The sequence below is a fragment of the Mesoplodon bidens genome (assembly GCF_964165515.1).
Source record: "Mesoplodon bidens genome assembly, chromosome: 9".
NCBI classification, from domain to species: domain Eukaryota; kingdom Metazoa; phylum Chordata; class Mammalia; order Artiodactyla; family Ziphiidae; genus Mesoplodon; species Mesoplodon bidens.
The window spans coordinates 36,253,718-36,275,767 of NC_138166.1; the positions used below are offsets into that span (position 1 = coordinate 36,253,718).

Consider the following 22,050-nt stretch of genomic DNA (forward strand, 5'->3'; position numbering starts at 1 on the left):
CTGATGATAGCATTTTGGTCGAATAGTGGAGAGAAACCCTGACTGGAGTCAGTCCAGGAGAAAATGGGAAGAGGTGAATTAGAAACTGTGATTATAGGTAGCTGTTTGGAAGAGTTTCATTGTAAAGGAGAAGCAGAGATTTGGGGCTTTAAAATGTAAAAAATAACATTTTTTACTACCTTTAGTTTTTAGTGTAGTCACCTTTTTCACGCTGGTTTTCTATTGGAAATTTATTTGTGACTCTCTGGTCTTGTAATTTTGCAGTGTACTTAAATTCCTTAAGGAATGGAAGACTTACTTTTAAAAATCTTGAGTTTAGTTTGCTAGTTTAATTATAACTTACATTACTTGAGGCCCACATTTGTCATTTATATGTGTGTGCGGGTGTATGTCTGTCTGTCTTTGTTTCAGTTAATTATATTTTAAAGTGAGTTTATACATGCATGTAAATTCAGAATAGAAGAATAATATGGTTTCACTTGTTCTTAACTGTTTCTTTATCTAGTTACCTTACCTAGATCTTAAGAGTTAATGATCCGTACGCATCATTATTTAAAGTCTGTTTGCCTAAACACTTTCCGATATTGAATCCTTTTGAAATTTTGAAACCTTGTTTGGAAGCTTGTCAATTCTATTTTGAATATCAGGCTTTACCTTTTTTAATAGCTCAAGTCATACAGTGTTTTCCTTTGGAAGAAAACTCACACTCTTCACAGAGATGTAGTTTTTTAACCATGCTACTTATCTTAAAGTCTTAGGAGGTGCTTTATTCTTTTTATCAGAAATAAAGTGATAGTGAATACTCTTTTCCATTCCTTATCTATAGAGGTGCTGCTGGACAGGAAAAAGAGGTGATAAAATCTGAGGAAGGAAGACTTAGGAGAAATCATGTGCTGGGACTAGATTGCTTTACCCCAGACATTTTAAGTTGGTAATCTGTTATTATTAAATACTTATATGAAGGAGAGATACTAATTACAGAGAAAGCTTTTTTCTCCTTTTTTCAAATCATCTTCCTTTTCCTATGCCTAATTTAGTATCTGCCCCTGAATAAGGCAGCCTATCTAACTTTCAGAAAATCTGTGTATCTTTTTTTAAAAATAGAGGATTGTGAGATATGGATTTGGGAACGCAGAGAAGCTGGTGAAAATCATTCCCAGAAACACTATGGCTTTTTGTGGAAGGGGCAGCAGGTTTTGAGGACACTGACTCATTCTAACCAGCTTTGTGACCCCAGGCAACATTTCCGATCCTCAACTTTCTTATCTGTTGAGTGGGATTGGTAATATTTATCCAATAGGATTGCTGTGGAGATTAATGAAATAATGTGTATAATGCACTGAGCACAATGCTGGACATGTAGATTTTCTAAATTTGAACCTGTTAAAAAATTTTTTTTCACCCTATGTAGGTAGTTACCTACTCTCTTGCTTTGAAGTATATGTAATTTACTGTTTAGGTAGACTGAAAAGTAATACATTTTCTATAAAGATTATAGAATTTTTACTCCATTAGGAGCAGATTAACTCGGGAATATTTTCTTTTTTCCCAGTAGATAGACTTCAATCTGTACTTGAAAATGTTGGGATTTGTTTATTCTTGAACATATTAAGGGGATCTATATATCCCCTTTAGCCCTGAAAATGTTCATTTTTGTTTGGAGTATATAGAGATAGAGAATCCATGAAAATAGATTTATTTTTTTATTAGAAGAAATGAGTGCCTATCATACTTTTAATGTATATTTACTAAGCAGCTCTTAAAATAACTCCAGGAAATTCAGTGAGCTGATACTTTTTATTGGGCACCCACATGTACAAGAAGAGAAACCTTTATTTTTATTCCATTTTAACTTAAATTTTTACATCTGTGTAAAGATCTTTAACCTAGTGAATGAATAGATGAAATATTAATTTACATTAACTTTTATTTGTAGGAAATAAATACTGTGAAACTGGCAGCAAACTTTGGGAAACTTTGCACAGTCCCCCTGGACAGCATTCTTGTAGACAATGTTGCACTACAATTTTTTATGGGTAGGTAAATCCATTTTATAAAAATAATATAACCCTTGAAATTTTTAATAATTGTAAATATTGTTAGATTTTAAATACCTGATATTAGGTGTGGCATATATATCTCTCTTCCACCCCTCATTCTCTGAAATATTCCCTTTTCTTCAGAAACCAGAGATTTATTTTGTTGTCGAGGAAATAAATGCTTATTTTAACTCCAATGTGCATTTGCTAATCTGCTTTTAAATAAACCCCAGGAGATTCTACTATGAATTTCAATTTAAGTTATTTGAGAAAGAGTACTTTATCAGGAATACTTGGTGTGTATAACCTGTGTATATCATTTTGATGCATGAATGGGGGAGGACTTTGTTTTTATGCCATTTTAATATATAAATATTTATTAATTTTATTAATATTACATCAAAATTGCTTTTATCTGGGGGACATTTCCAGCAAAACTCCCTAATTCTTCATTTTCATGATCAAAAACAAATGCATGGCTTATTGAAGAACCCAAACCTTATTTTTAATATTTATGATAATAGTAATATTGTGATTAATAATCTTTGTTGAGAATGGAGGCTGAATGTTGGTGAAGTAGTTTATTTCTGATGAAGCCTTCACTGGCAGTTTTATCCCCTAGAGATATTTTAGTGAAAAATCAGATTTTTTTTTTTAAATATGTGCTTCCATTTGTTTTTTCTGCATAACTGGTCTTCTCAGCCTAACCAGTTTATGATATAACTATTTTTTTTAACCTCAAGCATTTGCTAAATATGTTCAAAATGTAGAGTTTTAAGTATTTGAAACTTTAATCCTTCTAACTTGTCATACAGCTGTATGCACCCAAAAATGTGTGACTTTAATATCTATGTTGTTACGGATTTTGTTTGGTAGATTACATGCAGCAAACTGGAGGTCAGGCACATCTCTTCTTCTGGATGACAGTGGAGGGATACCGGGTTACAGCCCAACAACAGCTAGAAGTTTTATCAAGTCGTCAAAAAGATGGAAAACATCAAACCAACCAAACCAAAGGTCTTTTAAGAGCAGCTGCTGTTGGAATTTATGAACAGTATTTATCAGAAAAGGTGAGAATATATTTTGATTACTGTTTTCTTATCTTCTCTGGCAGTATCATTAATAATGACTGTTGTAGTACTTGTAAATATCCATTATTCATGCTGCTATGCACAACTGCCTTACAGTGCCTTATTTAATCCTGATAATAGTATTATTGTGTATTATCCTCGTTTTATAGGTGAAGAAACTGATTCAGTTAGAAAATTGAATTAACTTGTCCAGGGTCATGCAGATATAAAGTGACAGTTAAAATTCAAGGTCACACACACTGTAGATAATAGGTAGAAAGTAAAAGGATGGAAAAAGGTAAACAATGCAAATAGTAACTAAAATAGAGCTGGAGTGTCTATACCAATATTAGTAATAGATTTTAAGACAAAAAATTGTTACTAGCGAAACGAACATTTTATAATTCTAAAAGGGTCAGTTGATGAGGATGATAAAACAACAAAGCCCCCACATAAATGAAGCACAGACTGACAGAATTGAGGGAGAAGTAGACAGTTCAGCAATAATAGTTGGAGACTTCAATACTCACTCTCAAAAATGGATAAAACAATTAGATAGAAAATGACCAAGGATATACAAGAATTGAACAGCCCTATAAACCCGTTAGACCTCTCCACATTCTCAGTGGCTTAACTCAACAAAGGTTTATTTCTCTCTCATGCCATAGTCCAACGAAAGTCAGTGAGGCAGGGTGAGGAGTGGAGAGCGAGAAGCAGTGAATAATAGGGTGACCCAGGCTTCCAGACTCCTTTATTCTTAAAGTACATTTACTTTAAAGTGACTTCTGGGGCTTCCCTGGTGGCGCAGTGGTTAAGAATCCTCCTGCCAATGCAGGGGCCACGAGTTCGAGCCCTGGTCCAGGATGATCCCACACACCTCGAAGCAACCAAGCCCGTGCGCAACAACTACTGAACCTGAGCTCTAGAGCCCGCGAGCCACAACTACTGAAGCCCGCGCGCCTAGAGCCCCTGCTCCGCGACAAGAGAAGCCACCGCAATGAGAAGCCCGCGTACCACAAAGAAGAGTATCCCCCACTCGCCACAACTAGAGAAAGCCCACATGCAGCAACGAAGACCCAACACAGCCAAAAAGAAAAAAAAGAGAAAACACGGTACATCAAAATTTATGGGATGCAATTAAAGAAGTGCTTACAGGGAAATGTGTAGCCTTAAATGCCTAATTAGAAAGAAGAAAGATCTCAAATCAACAATCTACGTTTTCACCTTAAAAATCTAGAAAAAGAAAAGCAAGACAAACCCAAGCAAACAGAAGGAAGGAAATAGTAAAGATCAAAATGGAAATCAGTGAAATAGAAAACAGAAAAACAATAGTGAAAATTCGGTACGACCAAAAGTTGGGAAAAGAGCAACAAAATTGACAAACCTTTAGCTAGATTGGCCCAGAAAAAAGATACAGATCACCAGAATCATGAATGAAAGAGGAGGCATCACTGCCAACTGTACAGAAATTAAAGGGCCTATAAGGAAATATTACAAACAACTTTATGACAACAAATTTGACAACTTAGATGAAATGGACAAATTCCTGGGGAGACACTAATTGCCAAACTGACTTAAGAAGAAACAGAAAATATAGTAAATAAATTTAGTTAATAATTAAAAATCGTCTTTCAAAGAAAAGCCCAGGCTTAGCTGGTTTCACTAGGTATGAATTCTGTCATACATTTCAAGAAGAAATAATACCAATACTTCACAAACTCTTCCAGAATATAGAGAAAAAAGAAACATTTCCCAACTCATTTTATGAGTTGTGTCATTCTCATATCAAAGTCAGACAAAGACATCATTTAGAAAACTACAGACTAATATCCCTCATGAATATGGACACAAAAATCCTCAAGATTCAAGGTTACTCACACTCCAGTACTTTTAATGGCTATGCTATAATACCTTTTAATTTATACTTAACACAAAAATTGTATTTGAATTTTAAGTATGAATGTTACTTGGAAACTGCTTATTTGTACATTTGCTTACATTTTTGCCTTATGAAATATACCCTACTTAAAAGAGTACACAGTTTTAAGAATAATAGTATAGCAAACACCTTTATACCCCATCCAGCTTTAGAAATAGAACATTCATTATAAAGATCCCTATATATTCTTTACCTGTCATTACTTCCTTGCTTCCTGATGAAGCCCGTTTTCTGTAATTATTCACTTGCTTTCCCATACAATTTTATTATACCTTTATGTTCTGAACAATATTATTGCTTCAGCTTTCTGAGATTTTGACATTACCAAAATGTCAGGAGATAACTTTAGACATTTGCCTTCCAGATGGCTATCATTGTTGCCAGTCACAGTAAAGATGCCAATGGTGGCCTGCAGTAAATCATATTTTCAAAGAATGGGACAAGAATAATGTCCTCTCCTTTGAAAATGCATCAAGAATGAGTATGGTGAAATAAATTAAAGTAAACAAATTTATATTCTTTCTCTAAAACTATTGAATGATTTTTGAAGGGACTAAAATAAACCTTGAAATGGATGGACTAAACTGAGTTTTTTATGTGTAGGCTGTGACAGAAACTCATATAATGAAAAAAATGACTCACTTTTTGGAACTAAGGCTATTGAGAACTCAAATATCACCAGAAGGGAACAGCTAGTTTAAAGAGGATTTTCTCACTGTCTTTACTAAAACTATAGTTTATTTGGAATGCACCTTTACCACGTTTAAATGATCTGTGTGTTTTAAAACCATTTTCCTTGAAAAGGAGAGGTTTAACTTATGACATTCATTATGCTTCGAAGTACTTAAAAATGGGCATTTTAAACATGGGTAGCCTGTATGATGAATTCATAGATGCAAAGGACCTGATAGACAAACAGCTGGTCTATGAAACAAACCTGGAGATACAAATCCCTACAGGTCTAAAAACCTGTTGTTTTTAGTGAGTAAAATCCCATATTCTTTGCCTAAATGATTTTATTGAAGGGATATTTAACTTGATGTCATGACATTGCACTGGTTAGAGAAATAAGTGGGATATGTAGGCTTAAGAGCAGAGCTGAAAGTCATAGTGAATTTTATTTTACAATTGATTATACTTAGTTATACCACTGCATAAAATAATATCCTGAAGGCTGCAGGCAGATCAGAGAAGTTATCATTTAAAAGGGCAACACAAAAATACCCTACAAGGTCATGGAATAAAAAGAAAAGTAATTGATTACTTTTTATTAAATATAGATATATTTATTGAATTAGTCCTATTATATGTATAATCTTTTAAAAAGTCTTACATTTTTATATTTTAAGAATATACAATATAGCACCTACAATATTTAAATTTAAAAGTAAAAAGTTTAAAATATGTTAAAATAAGTTGCTGTATCAGAGTACAGAAACATTAAGTATATTGTTTAATATTCTCAAACATTTTTTTGATTAGTCCAATTAATTCCTAATTGCCACTGTTAACTAGTCCTTTTGTTTAAATAACTACATTTGTGAAACAGAAAAGAATACAGATTAATAGATAATTTTGGAAAAACACCCACTTCTGTATTTTTATGTTAAAGAAGTAACAGATATGTATAAATATTTCTTCCATATTACTTTTTTTGAAAGGTGGGCTCTCTGAAAGTTTTGGTCACCCTCTTCCAAGGGTGAGGCTTAATCCAATTCTATATTCCTGAGATTATGGAAAAAATTAAACTAGATAAATAGATAATATTATTTTCAAATTTTTCTCTTATTTCCTAGAAACTGAGTTTTACTGAGCTTAGAGGGCAAGTGAAAGGATAAAACTAACTTAAATCTTGTTCCTCTCTGATCTTTGTCACATAGTTGAAGTTGTTTAGTTCTCCTGTTCTTAGTTCGGGGGAAACAAAAAAACACCACACTAGTACACAAACAAATAGTAGGTAAGTATCCTTCTCTTCCTCCTCCAAAAAAACCTCACACAAACCAAAAAACAACCACCACACAACCTACTTGGGTTTACTACCAGGAGTGTTGACTTAACAAGGGAGCATTAGAAGTTGTGTAGCCGTTTGCCTCCTGTTTACTTACTTGAAAGAAAACTAAAAAAAAAAAATTTTGTTCGAGTGTAGTTGATATACAGTGTTGTGTTAATTTCTGCTATACAGCAAAGTGATTCAGTTATACATATACATGCACATTCTTTTTTATATTCTTTTCCATTATGTTTTAGCACAGGATATTGAATATGGTTCCCTGTGCTATACAGTAGGACCTTGTTGTTTATCATTCTATATATAATAGCTTGCATCTGCTAATGCCAAACTTCCAATCCATCCCTCCCCCACCCCCCCTCCCCTTTGGCAATCACAGGTCTGTTCACTATGTCTGTGAGTCTGTTTCTGTTTTGTTGATAAGTTCATTTGTGTCATATTTTAGCTTCTGCTTATAAGTGATGTCATATGGTATTTGTCTTTCTCTTTCTGACTTAACTTCACTTAGTATGATAATCTCTAGATTTATCCACATGCTGCAAATGGCATATTTCATTCTTTTTTGTGGCCAAGTAGTATTCTGTTGTATATATTTATCACATCTTTATCAATTCATCTGTTGTTGGACATTGAGGTTGTTTCCATGTCTTGGCTATTGTGAATAGTGCTGCTTTGAACATGGGGTGCATGTATCTTTTAAAATTATAGTTTTGTCTGGGTATATGCCCAGGTTACTTACTTACTTTTACTTTTTCTTCTTTTCTTGATATATCTTCTTTTCTGTTCCTTAGATAGTCTATTAGCGTAGAGAAGTTACTTGAACAATGCATTCTTTTGGTACTTTCTCTAAAAGTTACCATCCTTGTTGCTCATTTATTCTCTAGAGCCTTCAGAACTAAAAATACAGAAGTTGACATAACAAAGATGACCATATTTCTAGCTTCTCAGCGTTATTTTCTTTCAGTAAAGTAATTTTTCACATTGAACATGATATTTTATATTTCTGTGTAGTATCTGTCACATTATGCACCTTGAGATGGAAATTGTTGGAACAAATGAACTTTTCAGATTTTTTCCATCCTGTATCACGCTGGAACTTTGCTGCAGTATTATAAAACCAAGTTAAGATAAGCATAGTCTCTTTTAAGTGCCATTCAAAAGGATTGCTTCTAACGTTAAATGATAAATGACAGATGGATTATTCTTTTGGTATTTTATTAAATACACATCTAGGACTACTGAGTGCTCAACACTAACTCCTAATGACAGAGTTTCCTATGTGCTAGACACATATGCCTTACGTAAATCTCTTTTCATCCTCATAATAACCATATGTGGTATTTACCACCATTTTGCAGATTAAGTGAAGCCTAGTGAGAGGTAAGTTCCTCGGCAAAAGTCAAGATTTAAATCCATGTTTGTAGAACGGTCGACCGTGTAGTACCTGATGTCAATAAGTTTCTAGCTCTTATTTCAGCCTTTAATCATCAGGGTGTCATTTACAAACCAAGGATTTTCTTGCATTTACTTTCAATAATATGATTCTATTATTCTCCTGCTATTAAGGCTTAACTTGTATTTAGAAATTCCAAAGATCAATACTACTGTTATTTTTCTCTGTTTGTCAGGCATCTCCAAGAGTTACTGTTGATGATTATTTGGTAGCAAAATTAGCAGATACTTTGAATCATGAAGATCCAACTCCTGAAATCTTTGATGACATTCAGAGGAAGGTATTATGTACAACATTTGTCATTATATCTTTCTCGAAAACAACGTATATTTCTATATGCATGTAATTTGTTTATGAAAGGTTATTGAAGCATTAAGAAAGTACAGTGGTAACTAAAAAGGTGAGTTACGGTAATAATAATCAGTACTTCACAATTACAAAAAAGGTAGGCCAGTTTTTCTTTGTTTATTTGACAAATGAGGAAAATCCTTAGCTGGGTTGTTTAATTTGAATCTGACTGAAGGGCCAGATATAGATTCTAGAATTTTATGAGTTGATGATGTATAAATAACATGATTCATTTATTTGAATATGTGTTTTGAGCCTTTATGTGTACTTGTTTCTTAGAGAGTACTACTTTCTGGAACATTTTATGTAACCTGCTGTCGTGTGGCTTGTGTTACAGTAGGACCTGTTTCAGTACAATTTGGGTACTGTAGGGACCAGAAAAAAATTATTGGTTGTGACGTAGTCTTATTACTGACATCTTATTAATGTGGAGCCTGTAATTCATTACAGTAAGACCTCTATCTAGCTTTCGTTGAAATATTAGTGGAAATCACTGCATTATCTGTATTAATGATTGAATATCTTGATTTATTTCAATAAGGTATATGAATTGATGCTACGAGATGAAAGATTTTATCCTTCCTTCAGACAGAATGCACTTTATGTGCGCATGTTAGCTGAGCTGGATATGTTAAAAGATCCTAGTTTCAGAGGATCAGATGATGGTGATGGAGGTAAGGTGGCACACATTGTACACTTACGTGTATATATATATTCCTGTATATATTCTGCTTACCAAAAAAAGTCCTTTCAAATAAGATAAAAAATGTTCTTGAAACCCAAATATAAATTGTAATGTATTAAAAAATTTGTAATTAAATGACAAAGTTTACTTATAGTACTAAATTAAAATGTTAAAATTTAATAACAAATTTGAATGTAACTATTGAAAATAGAATTCTTAAAGAAGCATGTTTTCTTGAGTTATGTCACCCCAATGTTTTTATGGTAGTTTCCCTTTTGTTTATAAGTAATAATAGTCATGACTAGCAATAGGATTATTGAGAAGATTGAATGAAATAAGTAATGATTCTGAGAATGTACCATAAACTATAAAACATAAAAATACAGTTTTTTCCCTCTTTAATTGTACCCTTTTCCAAATCCTGCACAATATAAGCCGGAAGAAGCTGTAAGAGTCATTTATTCCAATCTTTCAGTTTTTTTCTATCTACATGTTATAGTAAAGAAAGCAGACTTTAAGAGTCATAATATTTGGATTTTAATCCTTTTCTTATTGCCTGTGTGATGTTGGCCAAACAATTTCTTTAAGCTTCTTTCTCAGCTGTAAATCTGGAATAATATTCTTCTCATAATAATATCTTACCTCAGAGTTGTCATATTTTAATGGAATTCTGTATATAAAAATGAAATATAAACTAAAACGCAAATATCAGTTTTTATTAGTAGTAAATAATTTGTTATTTAAGAATAGTGGGAGAGGCAGCACTTACAGTACAGTTTGCAGATTTCAGACCTGATGACCATTTTACTTGTGATTCAATTCAGAAGTACTTATTAAACTCTAATTAAATATCTAGTATTTGAAAAACTTTCTAGAAAATAAGCAATGTAAATACAAAGTAAATGGGAAAGATTGGACTAAGAAATTATTTTTAGAGAGTGCTTTAATTATGCTCATTTACTTATGAATAGATTTTATGGACAGGACCACTTGAAGTTGGAGATATAATAGATGTATTAGATAGTGAGCACTGCTTTAAAAAATACCTCTATTATGGAAGCTTTCCAGCCTCCCCATTTTCTCTACCCATCCTCCCCACTCCCTAGTCTATATTAGTGAGATTTTACTGTTTATTAAAAAAATTTTTTTTCTATATATTTTTTTAACATCTTTGTTAGAGTATAATTGCTTTACAATGGTGTGTTAATTTCTGCTTTATAACAAAGTGAATCAGCTATACATATACATATATCCCCATATCCCCTCCCTCTTGCGTCTCCCTCCCACCCTCCCTATCCCACGCCTCTAGGTGGTCACAAAGCACCAAGCTGATCTCCCTGTGCTATGTGGCTGCTTCCCACTGGCTATCTATTTTACATTTGGTAGTGTATATATGTCCATGCCACTCTCTCACTTCGTCCCAGCTTCCCTTTCCCCTTCCCAGTGTCCTCAAGTCCATTCTTTACGTCTGTGTCTTTATTCCTGTCCTGCCCCTAGTTTCTTCAGAACCCTTTTTTTTTTTTAGATTCCATATATATGTGTTAGCATATGGTATTTGTTTTTCTCTTTCTGACTTACTTCACTCTGTATGACAGACTCTAGTCCATCCACCTCACTACAAATAACTCAATTTCGTTTCTTTTTATGGCTGAGTAATATTCCATTGTATATATGTGCCATATCTTCTTTATCCATTCATCTGTTGATGGACACTTAGGTTGCTTCAATGTCCTGGCTGTTGTAAATAGAGCTGCAATGAACATTGTGGTACATGACTCTTTTTGAATTATGGTTTTCTCAGGGTATATGCCCAGTACTGGGATTGCTGGGTCGTATGGTAGTTCTATTTTTAGTTTTTTAAGAAACCTCCATACGGTTCTCTATAGTGGCTGTATCAATTTACATTCCCACGAACAGTGCAAGAGGGTTCCCATTTCTCCACACCCTCTCCAGCAAGATTTTACTTTTTAAATAATCTAAGAAATCTAGTTAAAGAAGTTTCCATGTCGTAATAACTTTTATATTGATTGTTGATCTAATATCTTGGTTATTTGTAAAATTGGGATAATATTTTATTAACTGGATTTGATTGCATAATTGAGGAAGTGTTTTTTTTTTTAAGAGCACTTCTGTGGGAGATGAATAGTAAAATTCAGTGTACCTCAAGTATCTTATATAGTATATCTATTTACTGTCTCTCTTGAAAAATCTTTTGCAGAGCTGCTATGAAATTTGCAGTAGGAACTCTACTTCCACAAAGGACTATTTAAAATGTGTTTATTGTTTATTTTAATTTTGTCTACTTTAGAAATTTCCTTAGTATTGTGAAACAGATTTGCTATCTGACCCAGAATGAAAGAGGATAAATTGAATCATAATCAGCTAATATATGAGGGTCTAAGTATTGTATAATGATGACAGTAACAATATATTCTCTGGGAGTAGGTTTTGATCCTATAGTGTAAGAACTTCAAAATCTTCTAAATCAACTTCTAGCTTCCATTTATATTTGTCTTGTATGCAACTAATGGAAGCAAATTATTTATGTTGTTTCAAACTTCTCAAAACCTCATACTTATTTAAAACACAAAGTAAATTAAAAGGTTTTTTTCTGCAACTAGTTTTGATCTGAAGTAAATGTACTTCTCTTATATATCAGTCATTGAGTAGTCCCTCAAATCGGAATCATTGATTGTAGCTTGGAATTAGTGTGTGTGTGTGTCTATATATATATATATATATATACATATCTTTCATCTTTCTAAGACATTGCTTTTTAACATTCTGTGTCCTAATTGATGAGCTTTTATATATTTTATAACTGAGAAATTGCCTAACCCTTTTTTGAAACGATTTGAAAAAAGTATGTGGAATGATGGGTATAATATGAAACATTATTATTAAAAATGGCAGTTAGGTATATTATCTTTGTCAGTGTTTAGGTTTTAGGCACTTGCTGCAACTTTTTCAAATAGTGATGCTTATGATTTTCTTGTCTTTATAAGATTGTTTAATGAAAAATAGGCCTTTCTTAAATCTTCTGGTTATAAATTCATTGTCTGACTTTTAAAATTAAGCTTCCTGGCACTTTGTGTATTTTTTTTTTTACATCTTTATTGGAGTATAATTGCTTTAAAATGGTGTGTTAGTTTCTGCTTTATAACAAAGTGAATCAGTTATACATATGCATATGTTCCCATATCTCTTCCCTCTTGCGTCTCCCTCCCTCCCACCCTCCCTATCCCACCCCTCTAGGTGGTCACAAAGCACTGAGCTGATCTCCCTGTGCTATGCGGCTGCTTCCCACTAGCTATCTATTTTACGTTTGGTAGTGTATATATGTCCATGCCTCTCTCTCGCTTTGTCACAGCTTACCCTTCCCCCGCCCCATATCCTCAAGTCCATTCTCTAGTAGGTCTGTGTCTTTATTCCTGTCTTACCCCTAGGTACTTCATGACATTTTTGTTCTTAAATTCCATATATATGTGTTAGCATACGGTATTTATTCTTCTCTTTCTGACTTACTTCACACTCTGTATGACAGACTCTAGGTCTATCCACCTCATTACAAATAGCTCAATTTCATTTATTTTTATGGCTGAGTAATATTCCATTGTATATATGTGCCACGTCATGAAGTTTTGGCTACTTTTTAGACATTTTGAAATAATTACCTAATCTAGTGTTTAATGTGTAGCTGATTTTAAGAAAATGCAGCCTAAATTGAGCATAGAATTAGTGGGCCAAATCTTACCATGTGTAATAGTATCCGCTGGTGGTTTTTCTTTGCTGTGGAAGAAATTTCATTCCTATTTAACTAAAGTAGGTAGATAGGTAGGTGGCTGGATGGCATGCTAACCCATGCTCTCTCTCCTCCCCATTCTTCCTTTTCTTTTTCTTTGTTCGTGATTGCCTTCTTTAGTTAGTTCAGCTTTAAATTATTTTAGGAGGAGATATTTTTTCCTTTATTAAAACATACTTTCACAGCCTTTTAAAAATATTTAAATTGTGCTGTTTTAAATTTTAATTTCAATCACGTTTTTCTCATCATGTCAAACAATAGTTTCTTTGTTTTCTAATATTAATAAGCAGTTATTAAAGTTTTGATTAAATGTGGACCTAGATTGGCTTTAGACTCTATTTCTGGATCTTATTATTGATCAAGAAAGTAAACTGTGCCTTGTTTTGCTCCTAGTTTCTCTTTTAATTTGACATGTCTTTGGTGGGAAGACTTAAGAGGTGGGCAGACCACAGAAGGAGGTAGGAGGCATATAATTGAATAAGGAGGTTAGAGAACTGTTTGTTTACTCATTTTAATTTTCACCTTGCTGTTAACCAAGGGGTAATCCTAGGTGGGATTTCCTATTTTTGTGACCAAAGTTTTGAGGAACTGAGAAATGTTCTTGGGCATTTAGAGTTGTTGACGTTGGAAAGCAACACCAACAGCCTATTTCAAGAGTAATAGAAATTTCCTTTGAAGACCCATCTAGAGATCCAAATTATAAATAATCTGTTAAGGGCTACAAGCCATACATTAACTTCAAACTGTTTATGAATATTGCTTTACCATATATTCATTTGTGTTTTTAACAGAGGGATATCTTAATTGGTAACCTAATTTGCTCAGATATAGACTAAAATTCTGAGGGAAAGATATTAATTTTAATAATTTACTTACTCTCTAATGTTATTTTTTAAAAATAATTTTAGTTGCTTTTTAATTAAATGATATTACACATGGAATTTTATGTATCTTTTGTTCTATTGTATATTCATTTAAGAATCTAGATTTTGAATACTTTTGATCCAGAACAACCAAGAATAAGTAGACTTTATAGATATATTAAAAGTCAATCTATTTATCCTTCATATTAAAGAATAATTTTATTTGTAATATTAATCCAGTGCGACAGAAATAACAAAATACCTCTGACATTTCCTAGTGGACTTCACTCTGCAGTGTTTACCTCATATCTACATTGTATTAGACAGCTTAATATGATACTGTGAGAATAAAATATATAATAATGGCTTTCCTGTACATAAATACCTTTTTTGGGGGGGAGCAATTTAGGTACATACCTATTTTCACTGAAATATCTGGCTTGGAAAACAATGGGAATAGGTGTTTGGGAATAGTGTACCACAATTTACTGTTCTATCTTGGCTTGTGTGACTTTTGTTCTTGGTGTTTGAACCTTAGATAGGTAAAGCACTGTTTCAAAAGTTTTTTACTGTATACTAAGTTGAATTTCCCTTCTCACAGAATCTTTTAATGGGTCTCCTACAGGAAGCATAAATTTGGTAAGTACTGTTATGAGTACTTTAATTAATAAAGTGGCCTGAAAACAATATAAAAGACTGAGCCTTAACATATGTAAATAAATGATGTATTAGAAGTCCCCAAGTCATCCTTTGTAAGAAGTTGTTATGCTTTTAAAGAAATATTAAATTCACAAATAAGGGATCTGTTAATTAGAACTTAAAAATGACATGAAATTTATTTTCATTTTTAAAAATGTGCTTAAGCCACACCTGAATGATTTAGTTGCATAAAAAATGATTTTATTATTTTCAACCCCCAGTATTTAATATTTGAAAATGACTCTGATCAGTGCTATGATGGGCAGTAAATTTGTGACATATAAGTGTTTACACTGGAATTAGTTTTTTCTTCTTGTATTTAGAAAAGAAATATAAAATTAGTTGGGATATCTGAAAACTTAAAAGGTATTTCTTAAAGTCTACACTATAAAAAATTCAAGTTATTGTTAAAAAAAACCCTTTTTTAAGCTTAGAGAGTTTTACAAGGATTAAACAACTGTATTCTATGATTACAGGTTTAAGAATGACATGTTTTTAGCATATAAACTGTCATTGACATTTCATATATTCAAGGTGAAGTGTGAAACAATGAACATTTCAGTTCTTTTATATATCCATCCTTGCCATTGAATACCTTATTTCATAAAATGCTGCTGGAAAGAAATATTAGTGTTCTATGAAAGTTTCAGTCCAGAATTCGTGGGGGATGGGCAGAGATTGTTTGCTTTGTTTTTCCTACCTACAACACGTTTTCTTTCAAACTTTTTGTGATAGCTAAATAGTTTAGAGGTCCATTGTCTTAATGTTCCTCACTACTACATTTATTTCTGAAATTACTTTATTGTATAAATGTTCTATTATTGTGCAAAGTATAACCTTTAACAAAACACTATAGCAAATCAGCCATAGTGTTATGTCATATATTTAGTAACATTTTAAATGTTTTCCTAAATTATTTGGTATCATTACCATTTACTTCTCATATTCCACAGAGTTATAACGAAAAGGAATAGCTCCTAGAGAATGAAGAGTGTTAGCAATATAATGCCTATTATATAGAAAGTTTCCAAATGTGATGAAACTTTTTCTTGGTTTGAAATTTTTTAATATTCACATTTGTAGTGCTTGTACAAGTGTTTGAACACTAGTAAAAAATATTTTTTTTCTTCATTCCCTATTGGGAATAAATGCTTTTTCAAGTAAAAGAGATCCCTTTTATCACATAGTGATGTAAACCAGAACAGTATGGATTGAAAAAGGTCACACTTGAGGTCAGTGACTTACAGTTTTTTGGTTTTCACATAAATCTGTTAAATCTAAGCTTTTAAGTAGCTAGACTGTTCTCGATTCTTTTTTTTTAATACATAGACAAATTTTAATGAACAGCTGCATTTAAAAAAATAGTTTAAGATTATAAAGAATTGTTTTAAAAACCATCAGATATTTTTCATGTTTGATGAAGATAACATTTATTAATTGTATTAAAATTATAAACTAGATCATAATAGTTTATTCCAGTATACTAAGCAAAGAAAATACTTAATGTGGTGGTTTACTCATTTTGTGATTGAAACTGACACATAAATTATAAACATTTTTAGAAGTGCCATTGTAGTTGTGTTTGCTCAATTGATTATCATAGTAAATTTAAATTTTTGGTTTTTATCTTACCATAGTGTTAAAAAAAACCCACTTTTTTTTTTTTGGCAAGAAGTTCAAGAATCTTAACCCAAGAATTACTTTACAAACTGATTTTATTTCAGGACAACGTTAATGCACTTGTTTTGAAATCACAGTTTTCTATGACTAATCAATACTATAGTTCTAAATCACAATGTAGTTCTGTAGTTATTATTTCACCAGTTGTAACTTTATGTAGTCTACTTGATATTTAATGTGCATTGTAACTGTGACTAATGGTTAAGAGATGTCTCATTGGATTTTTAAAATCATATTTAATGAAAATAATATTACTTGCATATTTTAAATGTGCTAAAAAGACATTTATATATTATACAGAGTTTTTCAACAACTTCTGGGTTGCATAGTATATAAGATGCTAACATGTTTAAAGTAATAAGTAAGCGGCATTTAGCTTTTTAAATGTTACCTGCAAGGGAAGGTTACCAATAATAATAATTTTTTTTTTGAAAAAGGTGATTGTTTTATATTCCCTGTGCTAGCTTTTAATTAGAAGAAGATTACAGTAGATAACAATCTTAAATTTTGTAGAATATTCCATTTCCTCTGAGACTTCTGTCTTTCATGTAAAAATAATACTAAAACAAAGGTTGTGCTGTTTCTGTCAAAATGTTTTATTTTAGGTCAGGTGAGCACTTAAAAAAATAAGTGCATTCTATTTCTTTTTCAAAGTATTTTCATTCACTTTATATCCTGATAGAGTTGTAGAACAGGTATTACAGCATTATAACATTGGGAAAACTGAGAAACAGTAAAGACTAGTTGATATGGCTAAAGTCTCTTAAGGTATCAGTGGTGAAGCCTGGACTAGACCTAATTTAATTGAATGGTTCTCCCACTTGATTTGTGGTTAATCCGTATGGAATTATCAAATTTTGCTTCTCCTGATGATCAGTCTTTAGTAGATAGAATTTTGGCTTTCTTCTTAGACTGTAATTGCTTAATTTAAATGGCTTTATGTCATATGCATGGCTTCATTTAAGTCATTTAGATGACTCTTAGTAATAACTGGTAATATCACATTAACACTCCAAAGTTCATTCAATCCTATGGTTTTCAAAGTGTAAAATATGTCTGAATCATATAATGTCTGTGTGTTATAGGTCCCCAAGACCACTCGTATGTTCATTGATTTACTAAGAGGACTCACAGGTCCCAGCATAGTCATACTCATGGCTAGAATTTATTACAGCGAAAGGATATAAAGCAAAATCAGGAAAGGGAAAAGGTGCGTGGGGCAAAGTCCAGAGAAAACCAGGCACAAGTTTCCAAGAATCCTCTTCCATGGAAGTCACATAGGACAGACTTAATTTCACCAGCAGTGAATATGACAACATGTGTGAAATGTTGCCACCAGGAAGGCTCATCTGACACTAAGTGCCCAGGGTTTTTATTGGAGGCAGATCACACAGGCACCCTCTGCCTAGCATATACTAAAATGACTCCCAGAAGGAAAGCAGGTATTCAGCATAAACCACATTGTTTGTACAGATAGTTTACGTAGAGTGAGCCACTCTTAGCAGTTAGGGAATGGTGGGAACCTTTTCTAAATCTGACTTCACAGATATTGTCCAAGGGCCAACCTTGAAACCAGTCCTTTGTAACGAGAGCAACTTCAAGTCTGTTGTGTTAATTCTTTTCCATACAGTCTGCCTTCATTATATGCGTTATGTTTCCTTCTTTGTATGTGTGGGTGTATGGATATGTAGCAAAAAAGTTTTAAGTTTAGAGCTAAAGTCCATAGTTAAAAAATATTTATTCTAAATCAATCAGTAATACTTTTTGTTTATGGAATAATCTTTGAAAATTATTTAAAATATCTTAAACTGTGGATTCACTTCATTTAGTAAGTAATCATAATAATGGCTAACATTTTTTGTGTTAGGCAGTCTTCTAAATGTTTTACATGTCTTTTCCTTTAGTCCTCACATAACCCTTTGATGTAGGTACGATTATTCCCATTTTATAGATAAGGAATCTAAATTAACTAAAACTATCTCTAAGTTAACAAAAGTGTTAAGTTAAAGAATACAAAGTTGGCTCTAGTATATTTCAGCATTAAAATTGAAATGTTGATTTAAGACTATGTCTGCTTATTTTTATCCACATTTTTTTGCCATGTATTGAATATATATAATTGAGAAGAAGCAAATTATAGTATGTGGACAGATAATGAAGGAAGAAATAATCTGATGTATTAAGTTGATTACTAAATTACTTTGTTTTATAGTTTCTTAATCTTAGGTTCTCTCTCTCCTATTAGTATAAATAAAGAGGATTATTGTTTGGGGGGAAGATACAAATAATATAAAGCTTACATAGGGCAAAGATGAGTAATGTTATATGTGATGTAGAATTCTTTAACACTTTTTTTCCTGTAAAATTTAACAATTTTGTGTTCTGATTCCCCCCCTCCACCACCCAGTCTTTAGATGACCTTTCAAATGTATCTTCTGATGACTCAGTACAACTTCATGCTTACATTTCAGACACTGGTAAGAGACTTCGTGGTTTAATTATTACTTAAAAACTATTGACTATTATTACTCCTACATTATTTTCCACATTTATTTTTATAAATCATTTTTCTGTTCTGTAGTCATGTTTTCAAATTACTTTTTTTCTGTAACATGTTCTTCATTAAATTCTATGATGTTTATTATTACATGGGTGTTTCCTTTCTTTAAGGTTGTCACTGTTATCATTTGAAAAAGGTTAAATTTTAAGCATTTTGTCATGGCTAATAAGCTTTGAAACCAATCTTCTTTTTCTTTGAGTCTAACTGATAATTGTCTGCATAATTCTTATTAAATTGTCTTGGGGCAGATTTTAGTTTAATATTTGTTTTCATACATGCAAAGTCAGATTAGATATCTGGATAAATGAATTTTTTGGTATAGGAGTTCATAGAAGTTCAAGAAATGCTTGGATGAGGTGAGATTCATGACTGAATCAGCATATGTGCAAAGTGGCTAGTGAACTGAGGAAAAAAATCAATTTCCATCATTGTTATTGGGTTATTAGATAATGCCAATGCCAGTTTTCTTATCTGGCTTCTCAGTATTCCTACAATATAGGAGTGTGTTTGTCAGATTACATACTGAATTATAAACGTACAGATAAATATGTCAGTTCAATTTCATACTTATAATTTAGATAATTTGGAAAGAGATTTAATAGTACAAGTGTAGTTTTAAAAAGATCATTTGCATCTATTTTTTTAAGATCTCGTTTTCTTTTCACTGGAGCTGGAGTCTAATTTTCCATTGTGTTTTCTGCCAGATTTCTGTAATAAGTTATCTATAATTGCTCTATCAGTTTTTCCTTTATCTTTTACAAATAGTTTGTGCATACGTTGCTCTTAAAGGTCATTAGATAACACTCTTGTCAATAAAACCAGAGGGTCTAGTTGCGTTTCTTTCTAGCTTTTGATACATTTGTCTCACTTTTTCCTTCCTTAAAATTTTAAAATTCTTTTAAAAAACTATCTTCTTTGTTGAGTTGTCTTCCAAATATGAAAGCCTTTGTTAAAGTGCAAACATTTAGAATTTGTCCTTTTATTTCTTTCTTCAAGTCCTTAAACTTTTGTGTGTAGCAGATACTAATGTCCATATTTCTTATGTAGATCTTTCTCTTCTCTGAGGGTTCTAGTTTTCTAGTTGCTTTGTCCATTCATTCAACAAGTATTTATTAGCCTCTTAAAAGATACAGAAGCGTAACATTAAGCATTTTTAATAAATTGTAATTCCTGTCAGACAAATTTATGTATAAACACTAAAGAGGCAGCATAGTATACTGGTTAAGAGCACAGCTTTTTGTCCAAATTGCTTGGGTTCAAACCCCAGCTCTTCCACCAAATAGTTGGGTGAACTTGGATGAGTTCCTGAACATCTCTGTATCTCAATTTCCCCATCTGTAAAATGGGATATTAATGATAATAATAATAACACTTGCCTCATAGGATTGTTATGGGACTAATTAACTGTATTCGTAATTACATGGTGGGCATTATATATTAGTGTTTGTTCAATAAAGATTTCTTTTATGAGTTGGGCTCCAGAGTCTCTTTGAGTCTGGATCCCATGCCCTTAACATCTGTATGACAGGAAGTAGAACTTAAGAGTCCAGTGCAGTGCTATTTAAGGAGTGATCCATAGACTGCAGTTTACTGGCTTCTTCACTGAGAAATCTTGTTTTAAAAAATATTGGCTACATTAGGCAATGTGCTTAGTGATGAGATTTATTTATATTCTGATCCTAGTTCCTTGTCTGGTTATGGATTAGGGACAAAGAGGTTGCACATCACCTGTTATGAGTAGTAACATTGTCCTAATGCAAACAAAACCTGTTATTTCCACTATAATATCTCACCATCATCTCAAAATATATGTAACCTCATTATCTTTTAAAATTAAATTACCTTTCTGTCTTAGTGCTTTTTTTAAATAATAACCCCATTATTCTTCCTATTGTGCATGCATCCTAGTCATGATCTCCCTTGCCTATCAATTTGTGACAAATCTGATTATTCTTTTTTAGAATGCTTTCTTACATTCCTTTCTTCTTTCCTTTTCTATTTCTTGCTATTCTCCTTGTTCTTATTAACTCCTAATTGGTTATGGTTTGCTGCCTAATTGGCCCCTGCTTCCTATTATCCTTTCCCAAACCTATCTTGAACACAACAGGTGAAGCCATTCCCTTGTTGCCTTGCTAACTGTGTTGAGTGATGGTGGTTCTCTTGGGTGATGAAAAATTGTTGTACACTTTGTTCCACATAGGTCTCCAAGTGAAGGTTATTTGAAAGAGGTGAACAGTGAATAATAGAGTTAAAGCCTCTGACAGCAAGATGACCCAGGTCTATCCCTAGTCTTCTATTTTGTCAAGTCAGGAACACTGATATTAGATGGTAAGGGAATGAAGGACAATTTTGAATAGAAAGTGCAAATCTTAGAAAAATTTTAATGAAAGGCTGGGAGAGGTTCCTGTCCAACTACATTTGCCAGTATAGATTTGTAGCTGTTATATTATTAAAATAATTTACTAAGAAGCTGCACGGACCCTTCTTTGCCTAATTATATACAAAATACAAATATTTAGTCAGCTCCAAAGCTTGGCCACTTTTTTTTTGTAATTATGAATCAGTATAATCTATTATTAGAAGAGCAGGTTATACTTCTGGTCAACATGGTAGTCTAAACTGCTGTGGGAAATCTTGCTTCCCACACATTGAAGGGCTGAAAACAACAGAATAAAAATAGCTAAAAGGGGAAATCTACCAGGTGTAATAGACCATGAGGAAAAGCAAATTTAGGGAAATGAAGAGGAGTTGAAGCCAAGGAGCTTATAGGAGCATGAAGACTGCTGTCTTGATTTTGACAGCATTTTCATGCCCTCAAATTTAGAAGAGGCAGGATGGGCTAAGGCAAGGAGAAGCTGGAACACAGTCATTTGCATAAAGCCCAGAGTCACAGAGGGTGGCTTG

The 22,050-nt window shown here is 32.5% G+C and overlaps 1 protein-coding gene across 5 annotated transcripts in view; it reads left to right on the forward strand.

Annotated features, from left to right (window-relative positions):
- Positions 1–22,050, forward strand: part of SNX13 (sorting nexin 13) — a 149,294-nt gene that overhangs the window by 82,835 nt on the left and 44,409 nt on the right. For all 5 annotated transcript variants that reach the window (XM_081243602.1, XM_081243603.1, XM_081243606.1 and 2 more), the window contains 6 exons: positions 1,937–2,036; positions 2,916–3,109; positions 8,685–8,789; positions 9,399–9,531; positions 14,809–14,846; positions 18,994–19,063. In XM_081243602.1, the coding sequence (XP_081099728.1) occupies positions 1,937–2,036; positions 2,916–3,109; positions 8,685–8,789; positions 9,399–9,531; positions 14,809–14,846; positions 18,994–19,063 (640 nt within the window). The remainder of the gene's footprint in view (positions 1–1,936; positions 2,037–2,915; positions 3,110–8,684; positions 8,790–9,398; positions 9,532–14,808; positions 14,847–18,993; positions 19,064–22,050) is intronic.